The following is a 25,806-nucleotide window of genomic DNA, read 5'->3' as shown; positions in this document are numbered from 1 at the left end:
TGGAGTGTAGTTGTGCAGTCACAGCTCATTGCCACCTCTGCCTCCCAGGTTTACGCAATCCTCCTGCCTCAGCCTCCCAAGTAGCTGGGATTACAAGGGTGAACCACTGTGCCTGGCCTCTACAATAAAAATAGGCCAGGCATGGTTGCTCACACCTGTAATCCCAGCACTTTGGGAGGCTGAGGCAGGTGGATCACCTGAGGTCAGAAGTTCGAGACCAGCCTGGCCAACATGGTAAAACCCCGTCTCTACTAAAAATATAAAAAATTAGCCAGACATCATGGTGTGTGTCTGTAATCCCAGCTACTTGGGAGACTAAGGCAAGAGAATTGCTTGAATTTGGGAGACAGAGGTTGCAGGAAGCCGAGATTATGCCCCACTACTGCACTCCAGCCTGGGCAACAGAGCAAGACCCCATTTCCCCCAAAAAAGTTTTCTATATATGTATATATATATATATTTTTTTTTTTTTAGATGGAATGTTGCTCTGTCACCAAGGCTAAAGTGCAGTGGCGTGATCTTGGCTCTCTACAGCCTCTGCTCCCCAAGTCTGCTGCCTCAGCCTCTTGAGTAGCTGGGATTACAGGCATACGGTCTGACACCCAGCTGATTTTCTTATTATAAGGAGAGATGGGGTTTCACCATATTGGCCAAGCTGGTTTTGAACTCCTGACCTCAGGTGATCCACCTCCTTCAGCCTCCCAAAGTTCTGGGATTACAGGCGTGAGCCACCGTGCCCGGCCTGTTTCTTCAGGATAAATTTCTATTAATTACATTTCTGGGGCAATGGATGGGGGTTGGAGTAAATTGCACATTGACTTCTGAGACACAGATACACATATTCATTAAGAAAAAAATCCATTCGGGCATGGTGGTTCACCGTGTAATCCCAACGTTTTGTGAGGCTGAAGCGGGCACATTGCTTGAACCTAGGGGTTTGAGACCAGCCTGGGCAATACGTTGAGACCCCATCTCTACCGACAAAGTTAAAAATTAACTGGGCGTGTGACATAGTCCCAGCTTCTCAGGAGGCTGAGTTGGGAGGATAGCTTGAGCCTGGCAATCCAAGGCTGCAGTGAGCCATGATTGCACCACTGCGTTCCAGCCTGGGTGAACGCAGTCACCCAGAGTGAAACCTGGTCTCAAAAACAAAACAAAAATCCAAGTCAGGCCTGATAAGCTTGAGTCCCTATCACGTTTTCCAGGCGAGGGCTTTGCTCTGGTAATGGGGATCCTTCAGAGAAGGCTTTCTCCCACCTGTGCCCCGGGGTGGGGAGAGCGGTGGTGGTGGTGGGGAGGCGGGAGGCAGGCCCAGCAGTTGATTGGGAGCCCCTGGGCAAGCGTGGCCTCTCACATTCTGTCTCCCTACCCGATGTCTGCCTTCACAGGTGTCTGCTTTCTGAGAACAGCAGAGAAGAACCATGTCCCAGGTGAGGGAGGCGTTTCTTTCAACCACACTTTGTTTTCAGCAGGGATTTTGGATGCTCATAAGAACGTGTCTGATGAAAGCTGGGCACCATGGCTCACGCTTGTAATCCCAGCACTGTGGGAGGCCAATGTGGGCGGATCACCTCAGGTCAGGGTTTTGCCACTAGCCTGGTCAACATGGTGAAACCCTGTCTCTACTAAAAATACAAAATTAGCCAGATGTGATGTGGGGTTGGGTACTTGTAATCCCAGTTACTCGGGAGGCTGAGACAAGGGAATTGCTTGAGGCTGGAAGGCGGAGGCTGCAGTAAGCGAGATTGCACCACCATACTCCAATCTGGGTGACAGAGTAAGACTCTGTCTCAAAAAAAAAAAATGTGTCCAATAATACACAATGCAAACAGAAGTCAGGATCAGTGAAAACAGGAAGAGAACAGAAGATCGAGGCTATGGGAAGGGCAGGGTGGAGACACTGTAGAGGCTCCCACAGTTGTGAGATACCTTGTGTGTGTGTGTGTATGTAATTTTTTTTTGGAGCTGGAATCTTGCTCCAGCACCCAGGCTGGAGTGCAGTGACATAATCTCGGCTCACTGCAACCTCTGCCTCCTGGGTTCAAGTAATTTTTCTGCCTCAGCCTCTTTACAGGCTTGTGCTACCACACCCAATTAATTTTTTTATTTTCAGTAGAGACAGGGGGTTTCACCATGTTGGCCAGGCTGGTCTTGAACTCCTGACCTCAAGTGATCCACCCACCTTGGCCTCCCAAAGTGCTGGGATTACAGGCTTGAGCCATTGCGCCTGGCTGGTTATTTAATTTTAAAAGTTTTTTGAGATGGAGTCCTGCTTTGTCGCCTAGGCTTAAGAGCAGTGGCATGATCTCGGTTCACTGCAACCTCCGCCTCCCGGGTTCAAGTGATTCCCCTGCCTCAGCCTCCTGAGTAGCTTCGATTACAGGCATGCACCACCATGCCTGGCTAAGTTCTCTATTTTTAGTAGAGACAGAGTTTCACCATATTAGTCAGGCGGGTCTTGAACTCCCGACCTCAGGTGATCCGCCCACTCAGAGTGCTGTGATGACAGGCATGAGCCACTGCTTCTGGACTTCCTTTGTATTTTTTGTTACTTGGCTGTTAGCTTTCTTTGCCCGTGAGTGACATCGGTGTTTTCCATCAGTCTAGAAGCATTCTCCTTCTGCTCCTCTTCACTGCACGTTCTAGGGATGTGTGAATGTGGAGTGCACTGGTCAGAAGTTATAATCCTTGAAGTTGTAAGAGCCAGAACTCCAACTAGAAGTAGGTTTGACTTTTTTTAAAAAGTAGTAACTCTAGAACTTTGGGAGGCTGAGGCAGGAGGATTGCTTGAGGCCAGGAGTTCAAGACCAGTCTGGGTAATGTGGCAAGACCCTGTCCCTACAAAAAATATAAAACTTAGCCAGGCGTGTTGGCACATGCCTGTAGTCCCAGTTATTCTGGAGGCTAAGGCGGGAGGATCCTTGAGTGTAGGAGGTCAAGGCTGCAATGAGCTGTGATTGTGCCATTGCACTCCAGCCTGGGTGACAGAGGGAGAGCCTATTGAAAAAAAAAATCTGCAAGGCAGCACCCAAGCCATGAGAAGAGCAGGTTTGCAGTCGGGCACCAGAGGCAGCCAGCAACCCAGGTATCGTCAGGTATATTGTTCCTGCTTCTGTGACTTTCTTCTCACGCAGACTTTGTCCATGTGGCCAGAAGTAGCATGGCCACAGCTCCTCTTCTCACGTCTGCAAGTTCTGCCATGGTCAGGGGCTGAATCTCTTTTCCTTGGTTCAATGTAAAAGCTCTTCAGGGAAGATTCCGTTGGTCCAGCCTAGCCCAGGTGTATTAGGCCCTCTCTCCAGGCAGCTGTGCACATGGCAGAGGGGCAGGAGGGAGTTGGTCCTAGAGGAAGGTTAGGCCTAGTGAACAAACATTACAGCTCCCACTCCAGGAAGGAAAACGTTCACAGGGCCTGGGCTTCTTTGTCAGGGCTTTGTGAAGCCAAGGATGTCTGGGTGTTTCACACCAGAAATATCTCAGCAGGAGAGGCTGGAACAAGGTGGCGAGCCACACCTATCCTGTCCATGAAGCTGTAAACTAGAGTCTTCACTTGCTGTCTTTTCATGGAAGCCACTGTTTTTTAGGAAGCCAAGTCTACTGGGAATGCCTCCCTGTTAGGGCAATCTGTGCACTGAAGATAACAATGATTTTAAATGCTGCCTGTCCAGCACTTTTGTGCTGGTCTCTGCACTTTTTATATATTATTTCATAAATAAACCCATGGGAGGTATATCTATAGAAATGGTATAGTTACATGGAAATTATATATGAATTACATAGAAATTACATAGACATATTAACTACGTAGACATTGTGTATAAACTAGACATGTATGTAAATTACATAGATGTGTGTGTGTGTGTACTATGTAGATACTAGGTGGGTTAGCTTAGCTTATGCCTGTAATCCCAGCACTTTGGGAAGCTGAGGTGGGAGGATCACTTGAGCCCAGGAGTTTGAGACCAGCCTGGGCAACATAGGGAAACCCCCACCTCTACAAAAAGTCAAAAACTTAGCTGGGTGAGATGGCTTGTACCCGTGGTTCCAGCTATGCTGGAGGCTGAGGCGAGAGTATCACTTGAGCCAAGGAGGTTGAAGCTGCCGTGAGCTGTGATCGCACCGCTGCACTCCAGCCTGGGCCACACAGTGAGATCCCATCTCAAAAAAAAGTCACTGGCTTCAGCAGCCTTTAGCTTGGTCATGAGTCTTCTAGAGGTGAGAGTGTTGCCTGAAAGAGAACGCAGGCTCGTTAGGGTGACTGGGGCTCTGGGTTTCTTTGTGGATTGCCTCTTCCTACTCCCACATAGCTCCCAGTCCTGGCTGCTGCCCGCAGGCTGTGCCCTGCTTCCTGCCTCTCCTCTGCACGTGCTTGCCCCACTGTTGGAGACACTTTGGATCACCCGTTTGGCTATAAACATCCCTCACCACTCTGCTGAAGCAGCATGTGTGCTGGGGGCCCATCCAAGCACTTTCTGCCAGCATCCTCCCTTGATCTCTGCTGCAGTGACGAAAGCCCCCCGACCCTCACATACCTTTTTAAGACAGTCTTGCTCTGTCACCCAGGCTGGAGTACAATGGCACAATCTCAGCTCACTGCAGCCTCTTCCTCCCGGGCTCAAGTGATTCTCATGCCTCAGCCTCCTGAGCAGCTGGGATTACAGGTGCCCTCCACCATACCTCGCTGATTTGTTTTGTATTTTTAGTAGAGATGAGGTTTCACTGTGTTGGCCAGGCTGGTCTTGAACTCCTGATGTCAGTGATCCTCCAGCCTTGGACTCCCAAAGTCCTGGGATTATAGACGTGAGCCACTCTGCCCAGCCTCATTCCCATTATTTAAACTTTCATTAAACAAAATGTAGTGAGACCCTATGTCTACAAAAAATTTAAATAAAATTAGCCTAGTGTGGTGGTAGATGCCTGTGGTCCCAGCTACTGGGGTGGGGCGGGGGGCAGTGAGGCGGCTTAAACCCAGGAGGTAGAGGCTGCAGTAAGCCATGGTCACACCACTGCATTCTAGCCTGGACAGAGTGAGACCCTGTCTTAATAAAAGAGGATCTCCCGATCTCTCTCTCTCTCTCCCTCTCTCCCTCTCCCCCTCTCCCCCTCTCTCCCTCTCTCCCTCTCTCTCTCTCTCTCTCTCTCTCTCTCTCTCTCTCTCTCTCTGTATATATATATATATGTGTGTGTGTGTGTGTGTATATATATATGTGTGTGTATGTATATATATATATAGCTCACTGTATGTATACACACACACGTATACATACACATACATGTATACACATATACATATACTTTCATACACACGTATTTAGATATACCCTCCTATATTTTCTTCTAATAGGTATAAATTGAAAATATTTAAATGGGGGTCTCTAATTCATGGAGCGAGGGGATGGGAGGGATGAGGCAGGCCCAGCCCAGTCCTGCATCTGTGGAATCCCTTCTCTGCATTTCCCTTGCTGCTGCCTTAATGTTGAGCGCTATCTTACATCGAGGATTAGAATCATGTTATCCTCCCTTGCGGTGGCTCTCACGTTTTTTCCACGTCAGATCATCTGTAGTTTCCTTTCTTAATTACCATGATGTAGGAATCCCCATTTCCTACACAGTCACTTCTGTGAGCTGCTCATGGGCTCTCTCCTTCTCCCACATACCCTTTACACCCTGCATTTCATTCTCTTCCTAGTTCCTACCAGACTTTTCTGTGCCTCCTTTGCTCATGCCATGTTTCTTGCTAGGAATATCCTTCAGACATCAGATCACGGTTTATCTTTGATTCTGCTCACCCATGACCACCTAGGAAACTTCACTTGACGTGAGTACATTGGATCTGGAAGCTATCTTCCTCGTACTCATTCTGTATGTAACTGCATGTCTACCACCACCTTCAGTGTAGTCGGGCCATACAGCTGTGTTCTGTGTTCATCTGGCAGCAGCACATTTAAGCACCTTTAGAACAGTAACAATTTGTGTTCAGCCCTTGACCCCAAGCTCCTAGTAGAACACCAGCAGCATGCCAGGTCCTTGGAAGATGCTTGATCACTGAAGGAATGAATGGAGATCCAATAATGAGATTTTTCTTTTTCTTTTTTTTTAGATGGAGTATCACTCTGTTGTTCAGGCTGGAGTGCAATGGCAGGACCTCTGCCTCCCAGGTTCAGGCGATTCTCCTTCCTCAGCCTCCTGTATAGCTGGGATTGCAGGCACCTGCCACCATGCCCAGCTAATTTTTATATTTTTAGTGGAGATGGGGTTTTAACCATGTTAGCCAGACTGGTCTACCAACTCCTGACCTCAAGCTATCCACCTGCCTCAGCCTCCCAGCGTGCTGGGATTACAGGCATGAGCCATCATGGAGGACGGCAGCCACCTGCTCTCTGTGGGTGAGGAAGGGTTCCTAGTGCTCCTCGGGTTACATGACCTCTTTCCTTTCTTAGTTGTATAAAACTGGGAAGCCTCTCATGCACTCGAAGTGCTAGGCTAGGTGTGGTGGCTCATGGTTGTGATCCCAGCACTTTGGGAGGCTGAGGTGGGAGGATTGCTTGAGGCCATCGGTTCAAGACCAGACTGGGCAACACAGCAAATTAAAAATAAAAAATTAGCCGGGCATGGTGGCATGTGCCTGCAGTCCTGGCTACTTGGGAGTCTGAAATGGAAGGATCGCTTGAGGTCCAAGTTGAAGACTAGCCTGGACAACATAGCAAGACCCCGTCTCTACAAAAAAAATTCAAAGCTTGAGCATGGTGATGCATGCCTGTAGTTCCAGCTACTCAGGAGGCTGAGGCAGGAGGATTGCTTAAGTGCAAGAGGTTGAGGCTGTGGTTAGCTGTGATTGGGCATAAAACAAGACCCTGTGTCAAAAATAAAAGGGCTTGGCCTTGGGTTTCAGAGTCAAAGAGTCTGGATCTCACTTGGAGTCTTTGTGGAGTTACCTCCCAAGTGAATCGGCTTTTCCGGGGCTGAGATGTCCACCTTTTGTTTTGCAGGCTGAACTAACTGTCCACTTGCTGGGAAGGCCCAGCTGGCTCAGCACAAATCCATTAACTGTTTCTCCCAAACAGGGTGTCAAGACAGCAAACCAGCTGTGATCTTCAGGTTGGAGCAGGAGAAAGAGCCATGGATGGAGGAGGAGGAGATGGGCACGTGGCACTTCCCAGGTGAGCGGGTGGCTTGCACGGGCTGGGGGATGAGGCTCCTGGAAGTCTACAAAAGCAGAACTATGAGTGTTCTCTCGTTTTGAGAATGAGTCTTATTCGGTCACCCAGTTTGGAGTGCAGTGGTACAATCTGAGGTCACTGCAACCTCCGCCTCCCGGGTTCAAGCAGTTCACCTGCCTTAGCCTCCCAGGTAGCTGGGATTATAGGCACCCGCCACCACACCCTGCTAATTTTTTGTTTTTTGTAGAGGTGGGGTTTTCACCATTTTGGTCAGGCTGGTTTCAAACTCCTCACCCTGAGTGATCCACCCACCTCGGCCTCCCAAAGTGCTGGGATTACAGGTGCGAGCCACCACACCTGGCTCGATGTTCTCTTGCTTCAGGCAACTGTTCTTAAAAGCCTGGGATATCTTGGCCCAGCATGGTGGCTTATCCCTGTAATCCCAGCACTTTGGGAAGCCAAGGTAGATGGATCACCTGAGGTCAGGAAATCGAGACCATCCTGTCCAACACGGTGAAACTCCATCTCTACTAAAAATACAAAAATTAGCTGGGCATGGTGGCATGCTACTCAGGAGGCTGAGGTAGGAGAATCGCTTGAACCTGGGAGGCAGAGGTTATCATAAGCCGAGATTGCCCCATTGCACTCCAGCCTGGGCGATAGAGCAAGATTCCGTTTAAAAAAAAAAAAATTCTTTTAAAGCCTCAGATCTTTGCAAGCAGCTGAGATCTTTGTTTAGGACATTCGACCCTAAACCTTGAGATGCTCAGTGATCCTGCCACTTGCACACATCACTATACAATTCCTTTCCTGTTCCTGGATTTTAGAGAAAGGCATAGTCTATTTTCTTTTTTCTTTTTGAGACAGAACCTGGCTCTGTCGCCCGGGCTGCAGTGCAGTGGTGTGATCTCGACTCACTGCAACCTCTGCCTCCTGGGTTCAAGCAATTCTTTTGCTTCAGCTTCCTGCTTAGCTGGGATTACAAGTGTATGCCACTGTACCCAGCTAATTTTTGTATTTTTTTTTTAGTAGATACGGGGTTTCTTTATGTTGACCAGGCTAGTCTTGAACTCCTTACCTCAGGTGATCCTCCCACCTTTGCCTCCCAAGGTGCTGGGATTGCAGACTTGAACCACTGCACCTGGCCCTCTTTTTTTCTTGCTCCTGCTCTGTCATCCAGACTGGAGTGCAATGGAGTGATCATAGGTCACTGCAGCCTCCAACTCCTGGGCTCAGGTGATCCTCTTAATTCAGCCTCCTGAGTAGATGGTACTACAGGCACACGCCTTCACACTGAGCCAATTTCTAAATTTATTTTTGTAACGATGGGGTCTCCCTATGTTGTCCAGGGTGTTCTCAAATTCCTGGGCTCAAGGGATGCTCCTGCCTCAGCCTCCTGAGGTGGGACTACGGGCATGATCCATATGCCCGACCGTCTGTTTTCATTTGTCCTTTTATTCTGCTCTGCTGTCCCCACTGACCTTGGTTGCTAAGTCTTCCTGTAGGATCTTCAGTCTTTTCCCTGTGGTTATAAAACAGGCTTTCTCTTGTGTTCAGAGATTTCATTTATCTCCCCTGTGTTAAAATAGCTGTTATTTTGTGCCATTTGTTTTCCTTTTCATCTTTTTCTTTCACCATGAAATGCCCCAAAAACATATTTGCTACATGTATAATTCAGTCCCCATTCTCTTCATCACACCCGCAAACTGGAATGGTGAAAGCCATTCCTGTCCTTTAGCATAACTTGATGACTTGATTTTTTAAATGTCTTGTGAGATGGAGTCTCACTGTCACCAGTCTGGAGTGCAGTGGCACCATCTCGGCTCACTGTAACCTTCGACTCCTGGGTTCAAGTGATTCTTCTGCCTCAGCCTCCCGAGTAGCTGGGACTACAGGCATGTGCCACCACGCCTGGCTAATTTTTGTCTTTTTAGTAGAGACAGGGTTTCACTGTGTTGGCCAGGATGGTCTCAGTCTCTTGACCTTGTGATCTGCCCACCTCGGCCTCCCAAAGTGCTGGGATTACAGGTATGTGCCACCACACCCGGCCAACTTGATGACTTTAAATCACTGCTGTCTCCCTCCCAGCTCACCCTCAGGTGACATTGATTCATGCTGATCAGCAAGTTTCTGCCACAGAAAACAAAGGGGCTGGGTTTTTTAGAGCTGGTACCATCTATCCTATTAAATGCTCATTCAGGGGCCAGGCGTGGTGACTCACCCCTGTAATCCCAGCACATTGGGAGGCTGAGGCAGACAGTTACGAGTTTGAGACCAGCCTGGCCAACATGGCAAAACCCCATTTCTATTAAAAATACAAAAATTAGCCAGGTATGGTGGCATGCACCTGTAGCCTCTTCTAATCATGGGGCTGAGCAGGGAGGATTACTTGAGCACAGGAGGTTGAGGCTGTAATGAGTTCAAACTTGGTTCCTCCAAGTTTGGGCAACAGAGCATAACCCTGTCTCACCAAAAAAAAAAAAAAAATTGAATATCAGCTAGCACCAGTAATGGAGTCAAATAATTAAACCCTCCAGGCATGGCAGCTGTCACTTGTAGTCCCAGCACTTTGGGAGGCTGAGGCAGGAGGCTCACTTGAATCCAGGAGGTTGAGGTTACAGTGAGCTATGATCATGCCACTGCACTCCAGCCTGGACGACAGGGCAAGACCCTGTCTCTAGAAAAACAAACAAACTTGGCTGATCTTCGAGATTTTTTTTTTTGTAGAGATGTGGTTTCACAACGTTGTCCAGGATTGTTGAACTCCTGGACTCAAGCAGTCCTCCCACCTCCCAAAGTGCTGGGATTACACGTGTGAGTCACTGTGCCCAGCTGATCTTACATGTTAATTTCAACTTTGTCTACTTCATGCATCTGATTACTATCCAGCCTCGTATGTTACCTTGTTTATAACTTTTAAATGCCTTTTCTTTCAAAACCATGTATTATGGCTCCATTCTGCCTAATGGGCTGTACTCCCATAGGCAGTATAACCCCATGGAGAGAAGAGCTGTTGTTGTTTTGAGACAGAGTCTTGCTCTTGTTGACCAGGCTGTAGTACAAGGGGCACTCACTGCAACCTCTGCCTCCCAGGCTCAAGCAATTCTCCTGTGTCATCCTCTCAAGTAGCTAGGATTACAGGCACATGCTACCACACCTGGGTTTTAGGTTAGCTGCACCATGTCACTCCAGTTTGGGCGAGTGTGAGACCCTGTCTCTAAAATAAATAATTATAGTAGTGTTAGAACTTTTTGTCATAAAAAATGTGTAAGAATAAAAATGCATTACTTCCTAATGAACAAATGTTAACTCCCTGTTTTCCAAGAGCAAACCCGTTCCCCACAGTGATACAGGAGGCCCTCAACCATGTGCACTGAACTGTGGGGGCCGCCACACTGCGCCTTCCTTCCCAAATGCGAAGCTCCACCCTTTGGAAGAGGGCCTGACCTCCCTGTGCCTCTCCCTAGCTAAGAACAAATGCAGCCCCCGCCACCCCTGCATCGCCTCTGTGCCCAGTCCCTGAGGGAGCCCTGTGCCGCATCGATTCCATCTGGGAAAGCAAAGCTCCTGACCGGCGCGGCATGGGCTACCATGCTGGAATCTGCCCCTCTATATTACTGGTTTTCAAGGAAATAAACAAATATATGCCAGGCGCCCCAAAGGCCACCTGCCAGCATGGAGCAGCTCGGTGCAGTGGGGCCGGGAGCAGACTCACCAGTGCTGCTTCATCAGGGCGCACTCGCCACGCTCCTGGGGGTCCAGGTTGTACATGTACAGATACCCGTCGGAGGCGCCCACCAGCAACCGTGGGATCTTCTGAATTCTAGGGAGAATCAAGAGCAGCCACATTTTAGACAACCTTCACAAGAAGGGGCTTATTACACGGGCAGCCTCACTCTTGGCAAGGTGAGGGAGGAGACCCCAGCAAAACGAGCACTAGGGCATCTCTGGGCATTTAGTGCACCATTGACCCGGCCCACAGTGCCAAGACTGCACTCCGTGTGCCGAGCCCTGAAGCCCACAGGAGGAGAGAGCAGAACAAAGCCGGTTTTGTGGCTTCTGTGAATATTATGGGTAGTCATTGTCAGAGAACTTTTCGACGACCTAGACAGGTAACAGAACTAGAAAATGATGTTTAGAGACGCTCGGAATCCCAAAGCCCTGCTATCGCTGGAGGTAAAGACAGTCTTTCCTGCACACAGCACAGGGCCTTAGACAATCCCAGGCACCTTTACAGGCCCTGTGTGCATTCTGAAGCTTGACCCTAGAGCTGGATGGAGGCCTGAGACTCAGAAAATGCGGTTAACTATGGCACACCCACGAGGTTTGACTTAATGTCTTTTATTAATACTGCAGACTGTCAACAAAAACAGAACAACAGACCATGTAGAAATGAACCCCGCATGAGACTCAGGAATTCTCTAACAAAAAACAAATAAAATAGTGATAAAATAAACCCCCGCACAGAGTGGTGAGCCTAGCACCTGCCAGGGCGCCTCCCACCCCCGACGACTCTAGATGGAGCCCCAGCTCTAAGAAGCTGCTTTTGTTCAGGAGAAATGGAAAGGATCACGAGCCACCAGGACTGGGCCCCTCAGCCTCAGGCGCTCAGGGAAGGGGGACGGAGGCACGGGCTCTACTCACGTGGCTAGTGAGCAGATGTTTTCGAGGCCGCAGAATGGCAGGCGGACTGTGGCGAAGGCTCGGTCCTGGCTGAGCATTTCTGACACTTGGGAAGGCAGGTAGCTGGTGGAGGCCATGAGCACTTTCCCAAAGTACCCAGTCCAGGTGGTGGGCTCCTGGGGGTCTGGAAGGAAAGGCCACCAGACACATGAAGCTGCACCCTCCCTGGGGGGAGAGCCACCCCCCTACTCACATAGACATACAGCTCTGGAGCCAAGAGCCAAATTCTCCATTCTTCACAGGAAAACTAAAAAGGGTTGGTTGGTTATATGCAGACACTCGGAGCCCCAGAGGTGTCACGGAGCTTCCTCTAGGAGGCATCGGAGGAGGAGGCAGCACTCAGGCTCCAGGGCAGGAGGAGCTGTGACCCTTGTGTGGTCATGGGCAAGAAATGGCAGGTTACCACACGTCACCTTTGGAAGGGTGTGATGGGGCCTGATGACCCCTGCTAGATCTCTGTCACAGGGATCTCCATAAACCTTGAGTATAGACCCAAAAGTGTTATTTTCCCATAGCCTAATTGTGTGGTTAGTCATCATTTTTGGGGGGAAGGGTAGGGCACGTTCCATTTGTTCTTAAAATTGTGATGAAATATATATAACAAAATTTACTATTTTTAACCATCGTAAGTATGATATCATCATACTGATCTGAGTGGGATGCTCTTTTTAAACTTTTTAAAGAGAGGCTGGGCACAGTGGCTCATGGGCAGATCACTTGAGCTCAGGAGTTTCAGATCAGCCTGGGGCAACAGAGCAAGATTCCATCTCTACAAAAAATTTTAAACTTAGCCAGGTGTGGTGGCACATGCCTGTAGTCCCAAGTACTCAGGAGGCTAAGGCAGGAGGATCACTTGAGTCCAGGAGGTTGAGGCACAGTGAGTAATGACTACACCACTGCACTGCAGCCTGGGTAACAGAGTAAGACCCTCTTTTTTTATATTTTTGAGATGACGTCTCGCTCTGTTGCCCAGGCTGGAGTGCAGTGGCACAGTCTCAGCTCACTGCAACCTCTGCCTCCGGGGTTCAAGCAGTTCTTCTGCCTCAGCCTGCCAAGTAGCTGGGACTATAGGCACATGCCACCACGCCCGGCTCATTTTATTTTGTATTTTTAGTAGAGATGGGGTTTCACCATGTTAGCCAGGATGGTCTCGATCTCCTGACGTTGTGATCCGCCTGCCCCAGCCTCCCAAAGTGCTGAGATTACAGGCATGAGCCACCACACCCAGTCAAGACCCTCTTAAAAGACCCCCCCTCCCTCTACATATTCATATGCAATAGTAAATACTTACAGAAGTCACCCATGTCTCTGCTTACCCATGGGCAGGGAAGAGACACGGCATTCATCCTTGAGGGCAGTCTGATCACAGATGCTTTTGTCTGTGAGGAGTGTGTGAGGAGAGGCCATCCTCCTCATACTCGCCTCACAGACAAAAGCAAAAAGAGGATGTCCACCTGGACCCTTCCTGCCCCATGCGAAGCCTCTACCTGTCCTGTGTGCTGCCGGTGGGAGAACCTGCCTGCTGCGGCCCGCCCTCCTCACTGCCAACCCTGGATGTGGCGGTGCTGGTTCTATGGCCGGCTCCAGGGTCCTCACTGGCCAACGGTATCAGAGGGCGGGACAGATCCTTGCTTCCATCTCATCCCATCAACAAGTGGTGACAAAGGGTTCTGCATTTTTTTAAAGGAAGGAATGTTTGCAACTCACTTTTCTTTCACAGTCTCAAGTTTGAAGATGTGCACGGTCTCGGTGTTGCTGGAGGCGGAGAGGAACATGCCGTCCATGCTGAAGGCCAGGGAGCAGATGCTCACGCACCTGGGGAGATGTGCAGGTCGGGGCAGGCCACAGGAGCCAGCGGCTGCCCCAGGGGCTCAACTCAAGTGGCAGAGAAGAGTTCCTGTCATGGGCACACTTGGGCCTGCTGGTAAGTTTTATTCTCTTCCAGCCACCTTCTCAAACATTTTCCTTGAGAGAGGAAAGTGTTCGAAAGGAAATACTAAGCACAACTGGTTAACACACTGCAACCTTTCAGGTGACAAAAGGAATCAGGATTTCACTAAACCACTTCTAGCCGCATTAGGATGGATTTCTAGTCCTAAGGTGAGTTAAAGAAAACTCTGTAAATGTAATTTAAGAAAGAGTAAAGGGCCAGGCACAGTGGCTCACACCTATAATCTCAACACTTTGGGAGGCTGAGGTGGGTGGATCATGAGGTCAAGAGATTGAGACCTTCCTGGCCAACATGGTGAAACTTCGTCTCTATTAAAAATAGAAAAAATTAGCCAGGCATGGTGGTGTGAGCCTGTAATCCCAGTTACTCAGGAGGTTGAGGCAGGAGAATTGTTTGAACCTGAGAGGCAGAGGTTGCAGTGAGCTGATATCTTGCCACTGCACTCCAGCCTGGGCGACAGAGCAAGACTCAGTCTCAAAAAACAAACAGACAAACAAAAAACAGCAAAACTTTGAAGATGCAAAGTGGCTCAAGTGTATCTTAAAAACCAATTGGCATCCCAAAGCCACTAAATTCATGTGAATGTCTTCATAACTGTAGAACTGCAAGACAGTTAACCAAGGGCTAATCCTATCCATAACAGTAAGGATTTTCTTACAGTAAGGAGTCAGTATTTACTGCATGTATGAATTAGGTATGGGTAGAAATTAGGAATGGTTCTCACCTTAACGCAGTGTTCAATGATGGAAGTGGGGTCAGGGAGGTACAAATGAAACTGACTTTGCAAAATCATGACTGAGATGGTGAAACAGATCTAACTTAATGGACTCCATCTTGGTACTCATCTCCACGCTGTCCTTGTTCCTTCCTGGGCATAGGCTGAATTAACTTTGGGAGAAACTTTGCTTATGATATTTTGCAGACCCTGCACTTGATGGATCTGCTGGCCCCTCCCAGATCAATCAACTGGCTCATCTGATTTTGTGGCCCCCACCCAGGAACTGACTGAATACAAGACAGCTCCAACTCCCTATGATTTCATCTCTGACCCATCAGCACTCCTGGCTCACTGGCTTCCCCCCAACCCAAGTTATCCTTAAAAACTCTGCTCCCCAAATGCTCAGAGACACTGATCTGAGTAATAATAAAACTCCAGTCTCCCACACAGCCGGCTCGAGTGAATTTGTTTCTCTATTGCAATTCCCCTGTCTTGATGAATTGGCTCCGTCTAGGCAAGGGGAAGATTAACCCCTTGGGCAGTCACCCAAATACTCCATCTTCTACAGGCAAAAGAATGTCAGAAAAATACACATGGAAGGCACTAGAGAAGCACAGAAAAAGGGATTTAACCCAAGGATCCAAAAAAAGGCCTCCTTCAGGTGACACTGGACTTGGACTCCCAGGCTTATGGAAGCTAGCCAGGCCACTAGATCTGCCAGCCCACGCCACACCCTAGTGGACAAAAGAGATCGGCTCTTCCAAAGGGCTGAAGGTGTGGCACAGCTGGAGCCGGGACAGGGAAAGTGGAATGGCATCGGACTGGGCGGAAGGCCTGGTGAAACAAAGCAGGGAGTGTGGGGTCAACCCTGCAGGATCAGCAGGGTGGTGGAAGATGTTAGGTGGGGTGTGATTGGATTACATCTGCATTTTCAAAGAACAGCCTGGGAGAATCTGAAGATGGGCCTGAAGGGAATCCAGGGAACAGAAACCAGCCAAAGCCTGGTTTGGTGGGGTGGTGGATGTGGCGCAGGGCCAGCCCACAGTGGGAAGCTCCCTGGATGCACTGTTCTGGCAGAAGAACACAGGGCCAAGCCCCTCTGGCTTGGCTGCCAGGGTGCTGGTGGGTGGCACTATTTACCAAGATGGGGAGGGTGAGGGATGAGGGGTTGCTGGGGGCACACTGGCCTGATGCCTTGAGGTGCCCAGCATCCAGCAGGGAGGAGGAACAGGGCACCTCAGGAAGCTGGGCTACCGCATCTAGCCCCGGGATTGGCACATATAGCCCATGGGGGTGGGGCAGGGGGCTGGGTGAGGAGCGGCTCCAGCCAGAAACAGGCACAGGAGGGGAACTGAGCAGAAGCAGCAACACAGGAAAAATCCAGAAAGGTATGCTGTGAGGAAGACCAAGGGACATGATGAGGTAGGAGCGGGAGGAGCGGTGACGTTTGGGGACGCTGAGGTCCACCTGTTGCACCTATGGGGATCCCATGAGGAATGGGGGACCAGATGGCAGGAGGGTCCCTGAAAGACAGCCCCTCCTCTTTCAGTGGCCACCCTCAGGGAGGGAGGTACTGATCTGAAATGAGCCAGAGACTTGGGGTCAGGTCCTGCCGACCAAGGCCACGTGATGGCAAGTGGCCCCCAGGGGTCCGATCCAAAGCCTCCCCTGCTCTGCTGTCCGATGAGGGAGGGATGATCCTGCCTCGGAAGCAGGAGCCACAGAGGGCGTGCTAATCACAGATGAGGGAGACTCTGCAGCCTGGATGGAGGAACGCAAGGGAACGCCAGGCTGAGGCATCTGGGTTTGTTCAAAGAAGGGGCCAACACCGTTTGCTGCGGGTGAAAGCAGAACTGGAGAGCTGGGAACAGGTTCTCAGAGGGTAGCCTTTGAAGGAGGGGCATGCTACCCACTGGGAGCCACAGGGCACTGGGCCTGCCTGGTTCTGCAAGCTCCTCACAACTCTCACACGAGCTGGTGGGACTGCAGACCAAACCCAGTTTGCTTTTCTCAAAGTGCTCTTGAACCTGTGACAAGATCAAGTCTTAGACCTCAACTAGTGACCCAGCTGGGCTAAAAATGCTCGTGTGGAATTCTCCTGGGCTGTTTGTTCACAGATAACGTAAAACTGAAATCCAAATACAACCTCCAGAATCCATGCTGGACGTTCACATACTTTACCTCTTCACTCCTCTCCGAAACTCAGAGTTTTTGTCCGTCTGGAATGGAAAATACCCTAATCACGGTCCCCTGTGGAAGAGAAAGAGAAAAGAAGAAAGAATTTTAGTTGAGTTAAAACAGGATTTTCCGATCTTTCACAGCAGACTGCAAATGTACCACATGGCTATCTCCAGGACAGCTCTGCGCTGGACCACCAGGGAGTTTGGGGTCCTCCAGGGCCCCCCATGAGTATCACCTCCACACTTTTTGCCATGAGCATAGGAAAACACTCCCCTGTTCTATTTTGGTCTTACTGTTCAATCTTCTCTTTAAGTCTATTTTAACTGACTACCGACTCTCAACACTAACAGCCTTGAGGGCAAAAGTGGCCTATCATCGTTCTAGTGTTCTGAGTCATTTGAAGTTTAAACTATTAAAAATAAAAGCCTGGACTTGTGTGTGGCACACTGGCAAGCCCCTGTGGTCTGACAAGGTTTCAGACCCCACTGAGGTCCTTTCCTGCTGCTGTCAATTCAGTTACTGACCAAGAGAACCGATTAGCTGCAAAGCTCAAGTATCTGGTAAGAGTAAATCCCAACTCATGAAATGGTAAGATGCACATGAAGAAAATCTTACGGCCGGGCGCGGTGGCTCACGCCTGTAATCCTAGCGCTTTCAGAAGCTGAGGCGGGCGAATCACCTGAGGTCAGGAGTTCAAGACCAGCCTGACCAACACGGTGAAACCCCGTCTTAAAAAAAAAAAAAAAAAAAAAGCTTACTAAGACAAAGAACTAGGAATATGTGGGAGCTCAGCATGTCCCTGTTTTAATGGGAAGTTCTTGAAGATGCCAGCTTCCTCAACTAAGGTGATATCAGATCTGTAGATGATGAGACAGATGCGAACATCTGGGGGAATAAATGAGAGAAGCGCCAAGAAAATCACGAGCAGGATTTTCAGTGCATGAATATTAAAAGAAAACTATCAGGTGATGGTTTTAATGGTTTTAAATTAGTGTGAAAAGAGACTGACAGAAAGACAGGCCATCAAATGGGCAGCATTTCAAATCTGCGGGGCGGGAAGAACTATTCAACATTCACCCTCTGCAAATTTTAGAAGGTTTGAACTGTTAAATATAAAAACTGTTAAGCACATCTAGACCTATGGGAGGCCGAGACAGGCAGATGTCCTGAGCTCAGGAGTTTGAGACCACCCTGGGCAACATAGTGAAACCCCGTCTCTACCAAAATACAAAAAAAAATTAGCTGGGCATGATGGCACGTGCCTGTAGTCCCAGCTACTTGGGAGACTGAGGCACGAGAATCGCTTGAGCCCCAGATATGGAGGTTGCAGTGAGCCAAGATCATGCCAATGCACTCCAGCTTGGGCTACAGAGTGAAACTCTGTCAAAAAAAAAAGAAAAGAATATTAGGCCAAATGCAATAACTCATGTCTGTAATCCCAGCACTTGAGGAGGCCAAGCTGGCAGAAACACTAGAGCCCAGGAGTTCAAGACCAGCCTGGGCAACATAGTGAGATCCCATCTCTATATAAACCAAAAATTAGCCAAGGTTGATGGTGTACTCCTGTTGTCCCAGGAGAGGAGGCAGCAATGAGCTGTGATCACGCCACTGCACTATCTGCCGTGCTTATAGACAGTAAAATGTGGCCAGGTGCGCTGGCTCACACATATGAAATGCAAAAATCCCAGTACTTTGGGAGGCTGAGGCGGGTGGATCACAAAGTCAGGAGTTTAAGACCATCCTGGCCAACATGGCGAAACCCCATCTCTTTTGTATTTTGTAAAAATACAAAAATTAGCCAGGCGTGGTGGCAGGCACTTGTAGTCCCAGCTACGGGAGGCTGAGGCAGGAGAATCACTTAAGCCTGGGAGTAGAGGCTGCAGGGGGCAGAGACTGTGCCACTGTACTCCAGCCTGGGTGAAAGAGCAAGCAAGACTCTGTTTAAAAACAAAAACAAAACAAAATTGGCACTTGAGGATGGCTGGTTCTTTCTGGATGGAGGGGCACAAACTGAATATAACACTGAGAATTCGAGGATCAAATATGTTCTGCATCCACATATAAAAATAACCAAAGCAAAGGTTTTGTCCTCTGTAGCCTCAACTCTTAGATGGAGATAATTTTTTGGTGGCCTATCTACTGTGCAATATGGAAATATAACTAACTAATTAAGAGTTGTTTTGTTGGCCAGGCGTGGTGGCTCACACCTGTAATCCCAGCACTTTGGGAGGCCGAGGTGGGCAGATCACAAGGCCAAGAGATCAAGACCATCCCAGCCAACACGGTGAAACCCCGTCTCTACTGAAAAATACAAAAATTAGCTGGGGTTGGTGGCGTTTGCCTATAGTCCCAGCTACTCAGGAAGCTGAGGCAGGAGAATTGCTTGAACCTGGGAGGTGGAGGTTGCAGTGAGCTGGGATCGTGCCACTGCACTCCAGCCTGGCAACAGAGTGAGACTCCATCACAAAAACAAAAAAATAAAAAAAGAGTTGTTTTGTTGCCACATGACTGTGAGATTCTTGAAAGCGGGGTTAGATCACAGGCCTCAGTGGGGCCTTGGCACCTGGGGACGGAGCAGGGCTAGGAAGGTCCTGATGCTCTCACTCCAGAGACTAGGAGGATCCGTTCACGTTTGCTCTTCATAGTCCAAAAAATATTATTCTATTTTTATGGGTCTTAAAATTCCACCAAGTACCTTTGGGCCTTTGTAAGAACTACTGAAAAATATAACAGTGAGACTTTGATTAGTCAAGGAGTAACAGAATTTCAGGGCCATTTCAAAGGGAAATGAAAAGGACAAGCTGATATTGGGATAGTCTAGCACAATCAGAATCAAAGTCAGGCTTGGTGTCTGACTCCTCTGTTGCTACCTGGCTGGGCAGCCCGGACACACTGCTTAACCTCTCTGAACCCTTGCTAAGAAATGCAAAAATGTTTACCTCGCTGAGGGGAAACAAATGAGGTAATGAAGATAAAAGATCCAGGATAATGCATGACACAGAAGTAACCCATAAACGGTGACATCATTATTACAGAACTCAGGTGTAAGATTCAAGAACAAAGACCCAGGCAGGAAAGCTAAGGAAGTGAGCGGGCTTTTTATTGTATCTCATCTGCTCGATAGTTTGAGGGGAGAGAAGACTTGAAAGGGGAGGCTATTTGAGGATTTCAATGAGAAGCAAAATCAAATCCACATCAAAGTAACAGCCATCTGTGGGCAATGAAGAGCAGGACTGGCATCCAGAGGAGATGATGGAGGCGGGACAGCAGACGCGACCTCAAGACAGAAGAAGGAAAGATGGAACTTTCAAGAAGAGAGGAACCGAAAAGAAAAAGAGGCAACAGTCCAAGTCAGGAAGAGAACAAGGTCCCTTCAGTGTCCTGGAGGCTGAGGGAGCCTCACCACTTGGTCACAGGTACACGGGGACATTTAGAGGCCATGTCCTTTAAAGCCAGACATTCTTTTTACTAGAATCTCTTAACTTAATAGTTAGAAATACATATAAAAGATTGATACATGACTTAAATACACGACTATCTATGGCATCAACACGTTTGAAACATAGTGTCCCAGAAGGGTGATGTCAACATAAATCACAACTGAATGCTGCACAGCCATTACAAGTATTTTCAGCTTAGAAAAATGTCGTCACGCAGAGTGAAAAAGGATAAATTACACCCATAGTGGGATCTCAATTCTGTTGAATAAAGAGAAAATGAAAGGATACACAGAAATGTATTCAGATTGGCTGGAGAGAATTCTGTCTTGGCATTTTTACGTTTCATTATTGTCTGGGTTCTTCCCCATAACATGTTAGTTTCATCATTTAGAAACACACGGGGCGGGTGGCACAGTTATACACAGCGTTTCCGTCTCTGGACATTTCTGCATTTTCAACTACAAACGTGTACCAGCTCTCCTGTCCATAGGGGCACGGTGCGAGCTCCGCTCACTCTCAGGCAGCACATGGCTACGGTCTGAAAAGCGGGAGCCTGTCTCTGCTTCTCCTGGAGCCGGTCGTATAGGACCTTGCTTCTGAATTGGCTATGTGAACAGAACTGGGAGAGTCTGTGGAAGCCTTCATACCACGGCTCCCCAGGGTAAAACAGACTCACCTTCTCCGAAGCTGTGGCAAGCTTAGTTCCACTAGCGTCAAAAGCCAATGCTGCTAAAGGACTGTCATGAGCCGGAATCATGTTTGCAGCTCTCTGAAAAAGGGAGACCAACAAAATGTGACCTCTGGGCAGGGACAGCCCACACCTCAGGGCTGGCACTTGGCATGCAGTCTAAAGATGCCAGTTAACCGTTCCTAAAACACCGTCTATACAAATGCCAAACCCACTGATTTACTGGGGCCGAGAATCCAAGGAAACACTGCTCCAACTTTAGAAAAAACAAAGCAGTTTACCCCTAAGGGTTTCTACGTTCCTGAAAACATTCCTATGGCAAGGAGCTCAGCACTGGTGTGAATGCTGCAGCAGATCCAGAAGCAGAATGAGCCAGACCTGCTCCGCCAGTGAGAGGAGTAGCAGGGCCAGGCGTGGGGGCACCCGCCTGTCATCTCAGCACTTCAGGAGGCTGAGGCGGGAGGATGGTTTGAGGCCAGCCTGGGCAACACAGCAAGACTCCGTCTCTACCAAAGTGAAAAATGAGCTGAGTGTGGGGGTGCATGACTGTAGCTACTTGGGAGGCTGAGGCAGGGGGATCACTTGAGCCTGGGAGGTTAAGGCTGCAGTGAGCTAGGACTGCACCACTGCACTCCAGCCTGAGCAACAAATTGAGACCCTGTCTCAAAAAAAAAAAAAAAAAAGTACAGCAGTTGTATTGCTGAGCCAAGAAAGTCAGGATGCCAGAGACGCCACAGCACTCATCCGCAGGAAAAAGCTACACTTGAAAGAGCTATTCGAGTAGGAAAGGCATCTCACCAAATTAATGGTATCGAAGACCTGCACCTCTCCGATGGTTGCGCTCCCTGGGTACGCCAAGTAGCAGTTGTCATTGTTGATTGACAGCGCACACAGGCCTGCAAATGACACCCGGAGGACGATATGCAAACTCACATCTGAGAGCTCCTTCTCAGATGTCAGACATAATTCAGCATTTATTTAACAAAGCTTTAGGAACAAATAATAACTTGGATATGATCTTGTTTGCTGCGTTAAAAAAAGGTTCCATGACCCCAAATCCCCACCTGAGGTGATACCAGTATTGTAAAGAGATTAAAGGCCTTTGGTTTGAACTGATCAGTAACCTCAAACTTGAAAGCTGATCAAACCAATGAGTTAATGTGGTAGGAAGGCAGCCTGGTTTGGGATCAATACTTTTTAAGTCTGTCTCATCTGCAGAACCTATAAAGAGAAAAAATCTCTCTCACCTATAGCTATCTTTCAAAGGCAAAATCAGAAAAACAGGATTCTCTCCTCACGAGTGAGCTCACCTGCAGGGTTTGGAGGCGTCTCCCTGATCGTGTGCAGTACCTTCATGTCCCGAATGTTGTGGATGTACAGGGACTCTTCCAGGCATACTATCAGCCTCTAGGTGAGAGACGAAATGAAACCAAATGTGAAGCAACAGCCGGTGCAACACACGCCCCAATCTTCACTGGACTGACTCCTGGACTACGGTGCTCTCAGTTCCTTCTATTTTTATGTTTATTTTGGAATGGAATCAAGTGGTGCAATCTCGGCTCACCGCAACCTCTGCCTCACGGGTTCAAGCGATTCTCCTGCCTCAGCCTCCCGAGTAGCTGGGATTACAGGTGGCCGCCACCACGCCTGGCTAATGTTTATATTAGTACAGATGGGGTCTCACCATGTTGATCAGGCTGGTTTTGAACTCTTGACCTCAGGTGACCCATCCCCATGTTGGCCTCACAATCTTAGTTCCTTCTAGAACACCATGCAGACCAATGTTCGAAGCACTGAGGATACAGCTGCTTTCCACCAACAATCAAGGGAGAGCCGGGCGGGTGCACCTCTCCCTCGATACCCAGCTGTACTGGGAATTCTAAAAAGGCCATTTAATTCAGTGTTAGGCAAACACTAGCCTATAGCTAAGACAAGTGTGCTGTGAATAGATTTGGAAAGATTTGCTTTTTAAAACTGATGCTGACTGTGGCGCGGGTAAAGTGAAAATAAGAGCCTGGGGGTTTTGAAAGGTCTAACATTTATTCTGCACTCAGATTAGTTTGCAAGTTCCTGCTTCATTTGGAAGAAAATGAATATAGACTTGAAGATGATGCATTGCTGTGATGATTTATGCCATGCACCCGGCCCTACGTCAGGTGGGTATGAACAGAATTTGTATGCTTTAAAATTTGTACATGCTCAGGCTGGGCACAGTGGCTCATGCCTGTAATCCCAGCACTTTGGGAGGCTGAGGTGGGTGGATCACAAGGTCAGGAGATTGAGACCAGCCTGGCCAACATGGTGAAATCCTGTCTCTACTAAAAATACAAAAATTAGCCCGGTGTGGTGGCGTGTGCCTGTAGTCCCAGCTACTCAGGAGGCTGAGGCAGGAGAATGGCTTGAACCTGGGAGGCGGAGGTTGCAGTGAGCTGAGATTGCACCACCGCACTCCAGCCTAAATGACAAAAAGTGAGACTCTGTCTCAAAAAAACAATTTTTTTTTAAGTGCTCAAGGTATTATGTCTTACACTTTCCCATTCTAACCAACTTTGTCAATTAACAGACCAATTCCCAGTCTCAACTGTGTGAGGTAAGAGGGTCTCTACTGTGATTACTGCATCTAGTCACCGTATCTCAGAGTGTAGCTGTTGGCTGTCACAATGTATACTCTGGAGGCAGCTAGCTGCTTCATCAGCTTTCCCTGCAGGGAATGTGGTCAGAAATAGCCTGTGAGGGGTCTTCCGGGTGATGCCATTACACTGGGCTCGAACACAGGCTGGGAGGCAGCCCCACGAAACGCAGGCATGTGCCACCCACCGCATCCTTCCTCCAAGCCAGACCTTATTTTTTTAGGGGAGATACAGAAAATAGATCCTTTATCTTGAATTCCAAGTTAAATTAACAATTTACAAAAGGAAAAAAAAGTCTAAAAATTTTAAGTAACATTCAAGAAGCAAAACCAGGCAATAAGTGAGAGAGACTCTGCTGTCCACCCTCTGGATAGGGCCAGGGACGCCTGTATGGGAACAGTGTGGCAGAGGCCTGGGCATTCGTTGTGAATGGAATGGGCTGAGCAAAGCTGGTGGGATGAGAAAACAGAACTGGTTGCTGGTGGCAAGGATCTGTGCCCAGTAACGTGGGGCCAGGCAGTCAAGCAATGGCAGAGGGACTTGCTGGTGGGGTGGGCTTGTTCCAGAGGCTAGAGGGAGCAGCAGACACGCCCACACCCGGCTGGGTGCTCACCTGCCTGTTGAGCTTCACAGCCAGAATCGTGTTAGAGTAGCTGTAGCTGCAGATCTCAGTTCCCTTCTTAAAGTGGCACACCTTTAGCTTCCTTGGTGCTTTAAGGCTCACGATGGCCACTAAGCTGCTAGAGAACAATCTCTCTACAATGCATACATCTTCCGTGTCGGCTGAAATCACAAAGGGAAGTACGTGCATAAACATCTACACATGGCCACGGGCACAGGCAGAATCTACACTGGGAAATAAACACAGGCCTGGACAACATGTAGAACACAGCGCTGGGGGGCACCTGCGGAAGGTGTGGTCACGGGGTTGGGAGGGAGGGGAATAGCCCCGGGGGTCTGAGGGTCCTGATTCGCTGGAGCCTGGGGAGTGCTTCCACTGTGAATAAGGACGGCCCTACATGAGCATTCACACGAAAGACAAAGGTTCCTTTCAATCAGTTCTGTTGCTGGATTTGAACGGTGTGACCTAAAAACACGCCTGAGTTTAGGAACCAAACAAACTGCTAGGTAAAGTGAAAGAATAAGGTCTAGGGACCCCTTCATTAAGACACAAACTCCTAGGAAACTGCAGTCGCTTCCTCTGGGTGCCATAGACTCATGTGCTGAGTGCTAGCCTACGTGCCCGCACACCAGGGCTGGCCAAAGAATCACACATGTCCAAAGTGGCATGACACATACTTATTTTTTAAAAAGATGTTGCTATTGCACTCATGTTCAGAAAACACTGCGATACAGTCTAAGAAATGTCCAGTAGGCAGTCCTGTTGTGCATACACAAAGGTCGATGGTAGACCTACTAAGCCCCTAGGCTACATAGTGCGTCCTGTAGCTCCTGACGACAGACCTGCTCGGCATGTAGGAGTGAATACTGTGGCCAGCCGCAGCACAGTTGTAAGTACCTGTGTGTCTAAACAAAACATGGGAAAGCCACAGCAAGAACACGGCCTGGTCCTCTCACAGGACCACCATGGCACACACAGCCCCTCGCTGGCTCACACACCAATGCAGCACGACACCACTTTGCATGGAACAGCGGTCAACTCAAGCGCATCATTCTAAGCTCTTTTCAGTGGCCAGTTTCATCTCAGTTGCTTTTACTAGATAGTTGCTATAAACCTTTCTGACAACAGCAAGTGACCTTTATTCAAAAAGAACAAAGGCAAGCGTCTGCACAAATGGCGGGGAGGGAGCGTGCACACGCGCAGGGAGGACAGATTCTGTCTGCAGCTTCTCTGCCCAGCACCATACCAGACTAGGGGCCACCCACCGCCTTCCAGGATCTGTCATGCGAGTGTGTGGGGGTGGGTGGTGATCATGCTCCTGTGTGGAGGCAGGAGTCCATGTCTGTCAACGATGCACTTCTAGCACCTGGCATGTAGCAGCACTCAGACACGAGGCCAACCCAACTCAGAAGAGACGGTGCATAACCCGGAATATGTCAATTATTGGCAGTAAAATATAATTTCCCTAAAGGTCAGACCCTCATGTTCTCGGATCGTCCTCTCTTTCCTTCAGGAAATCGACATGGATACCAAGTCATGACAGAACCCTGATTGCTAGACAGTGGGTGAAAAAGAGGGTTGGGCCAGATGCGGTGGCTCACACCTATAATCTCAGCACTGTGGGAGGCCAAGGTGGGAGGATTGCTTGAGGCCAGGAATTTGAGACCAGCCTGGGCAACATAGTGAGATCCCATCTCTACAAAAAAAGAACTTACTTCCAAATAGGTCTTCTC

The 25,806-nt window shown here is 48.8% G+C and overlaps 2 protein-coding genes across 21 annotated transcripts in view; one reads left to right on the top strand and one right to left on the bottom strand.

Annotated features, from left to right (window-relative positions):
* The window catches only part of LOC108589316 (E3 ubiquitin-protein ligase RNF216), a 103,157-nt gene extending 88,198 nt beyond the window's left edge, over positions 1-14,959 (top strand). For 6 of the 20 annotated variants that reach the window (XM_054248800.2, XM_054248788.2, XM_078357932.1 and 3 more), the window contains exons 9-12: positions 7,065-7,160; positions 13,564-13,767; positions 13,876-13,943; positions 14,717-14,959. In XM_054248800.2, coding sequence (XP_054104775.1) covers positions 7,065-7,160; positions 13,564-13,767; positions 13,876-13,943; positions 14,717-14,773 — 425 coding nt within the window. In that variant the 3' untranslated portion in view covers positions 14,774-14,959. Of the gene's footprint in view, positions 1-1,388; positions 1,431-5,741; positions 5,819-6,100; positions 6,338-7,064; positions 7,161-13,563; positions 13,768-13,875; positions 13,944-14,716 lie in introns of those variants that run through there. The other 14 variants (XR_013530303.1, XR_013530279.1, XR_013530306.1 and 11 more) reach the window with 6 other exon arrangements.
* LOC144580560 (WD repeat domain phosphoinositide-interacting protein 2-like) lies at positions 13,675-24,291 on the bottom strand. The gene is made up of 5 exons (XM_078358023.1): positions 24,065-24,291; positions 22,132-22,228; positions 21,620-21,717; positions 20,810-20,902; positions 13,675-16,762 (listed from the first exon to the last, which is right to left on the bottom strand). The coding sequence occupies exons 1-5, from the start codon at positions 24,266-24,268 to the stop codon at positions 16,715-16,717; spliced, it is 540 nt and encodes a 179-aa protein (XP_078214149.1). The 5' UTR covers positions 24,269-24,291; the 3' UTR covers positions 13,675-16,714.
* Between the last annotated feature and the right edge of the window lie 1,515 nt (positions 24,292-25,806).

The sequence above is a fragment of the Callithrix jacchus genome, chromosome 2 (genome assembly GCF_049354715.1).
Source record: "Callithrix jacchus isolate 240 chromosome 2, calJac240_pri, whole genome shotgun sequence".
In the NCBI taxonomy this organism is placed as follows: Eukaryota; Metazoa; Chordata; class Mammalia; order Primates; family Cebidae; genus Callithrix; species Callithrix jacchus.
The sequence above is the reverse complement of the archived record's forward strand: the minus strand, read 5'-3'. Positions and strand labels throughout refer to the sequence as shown.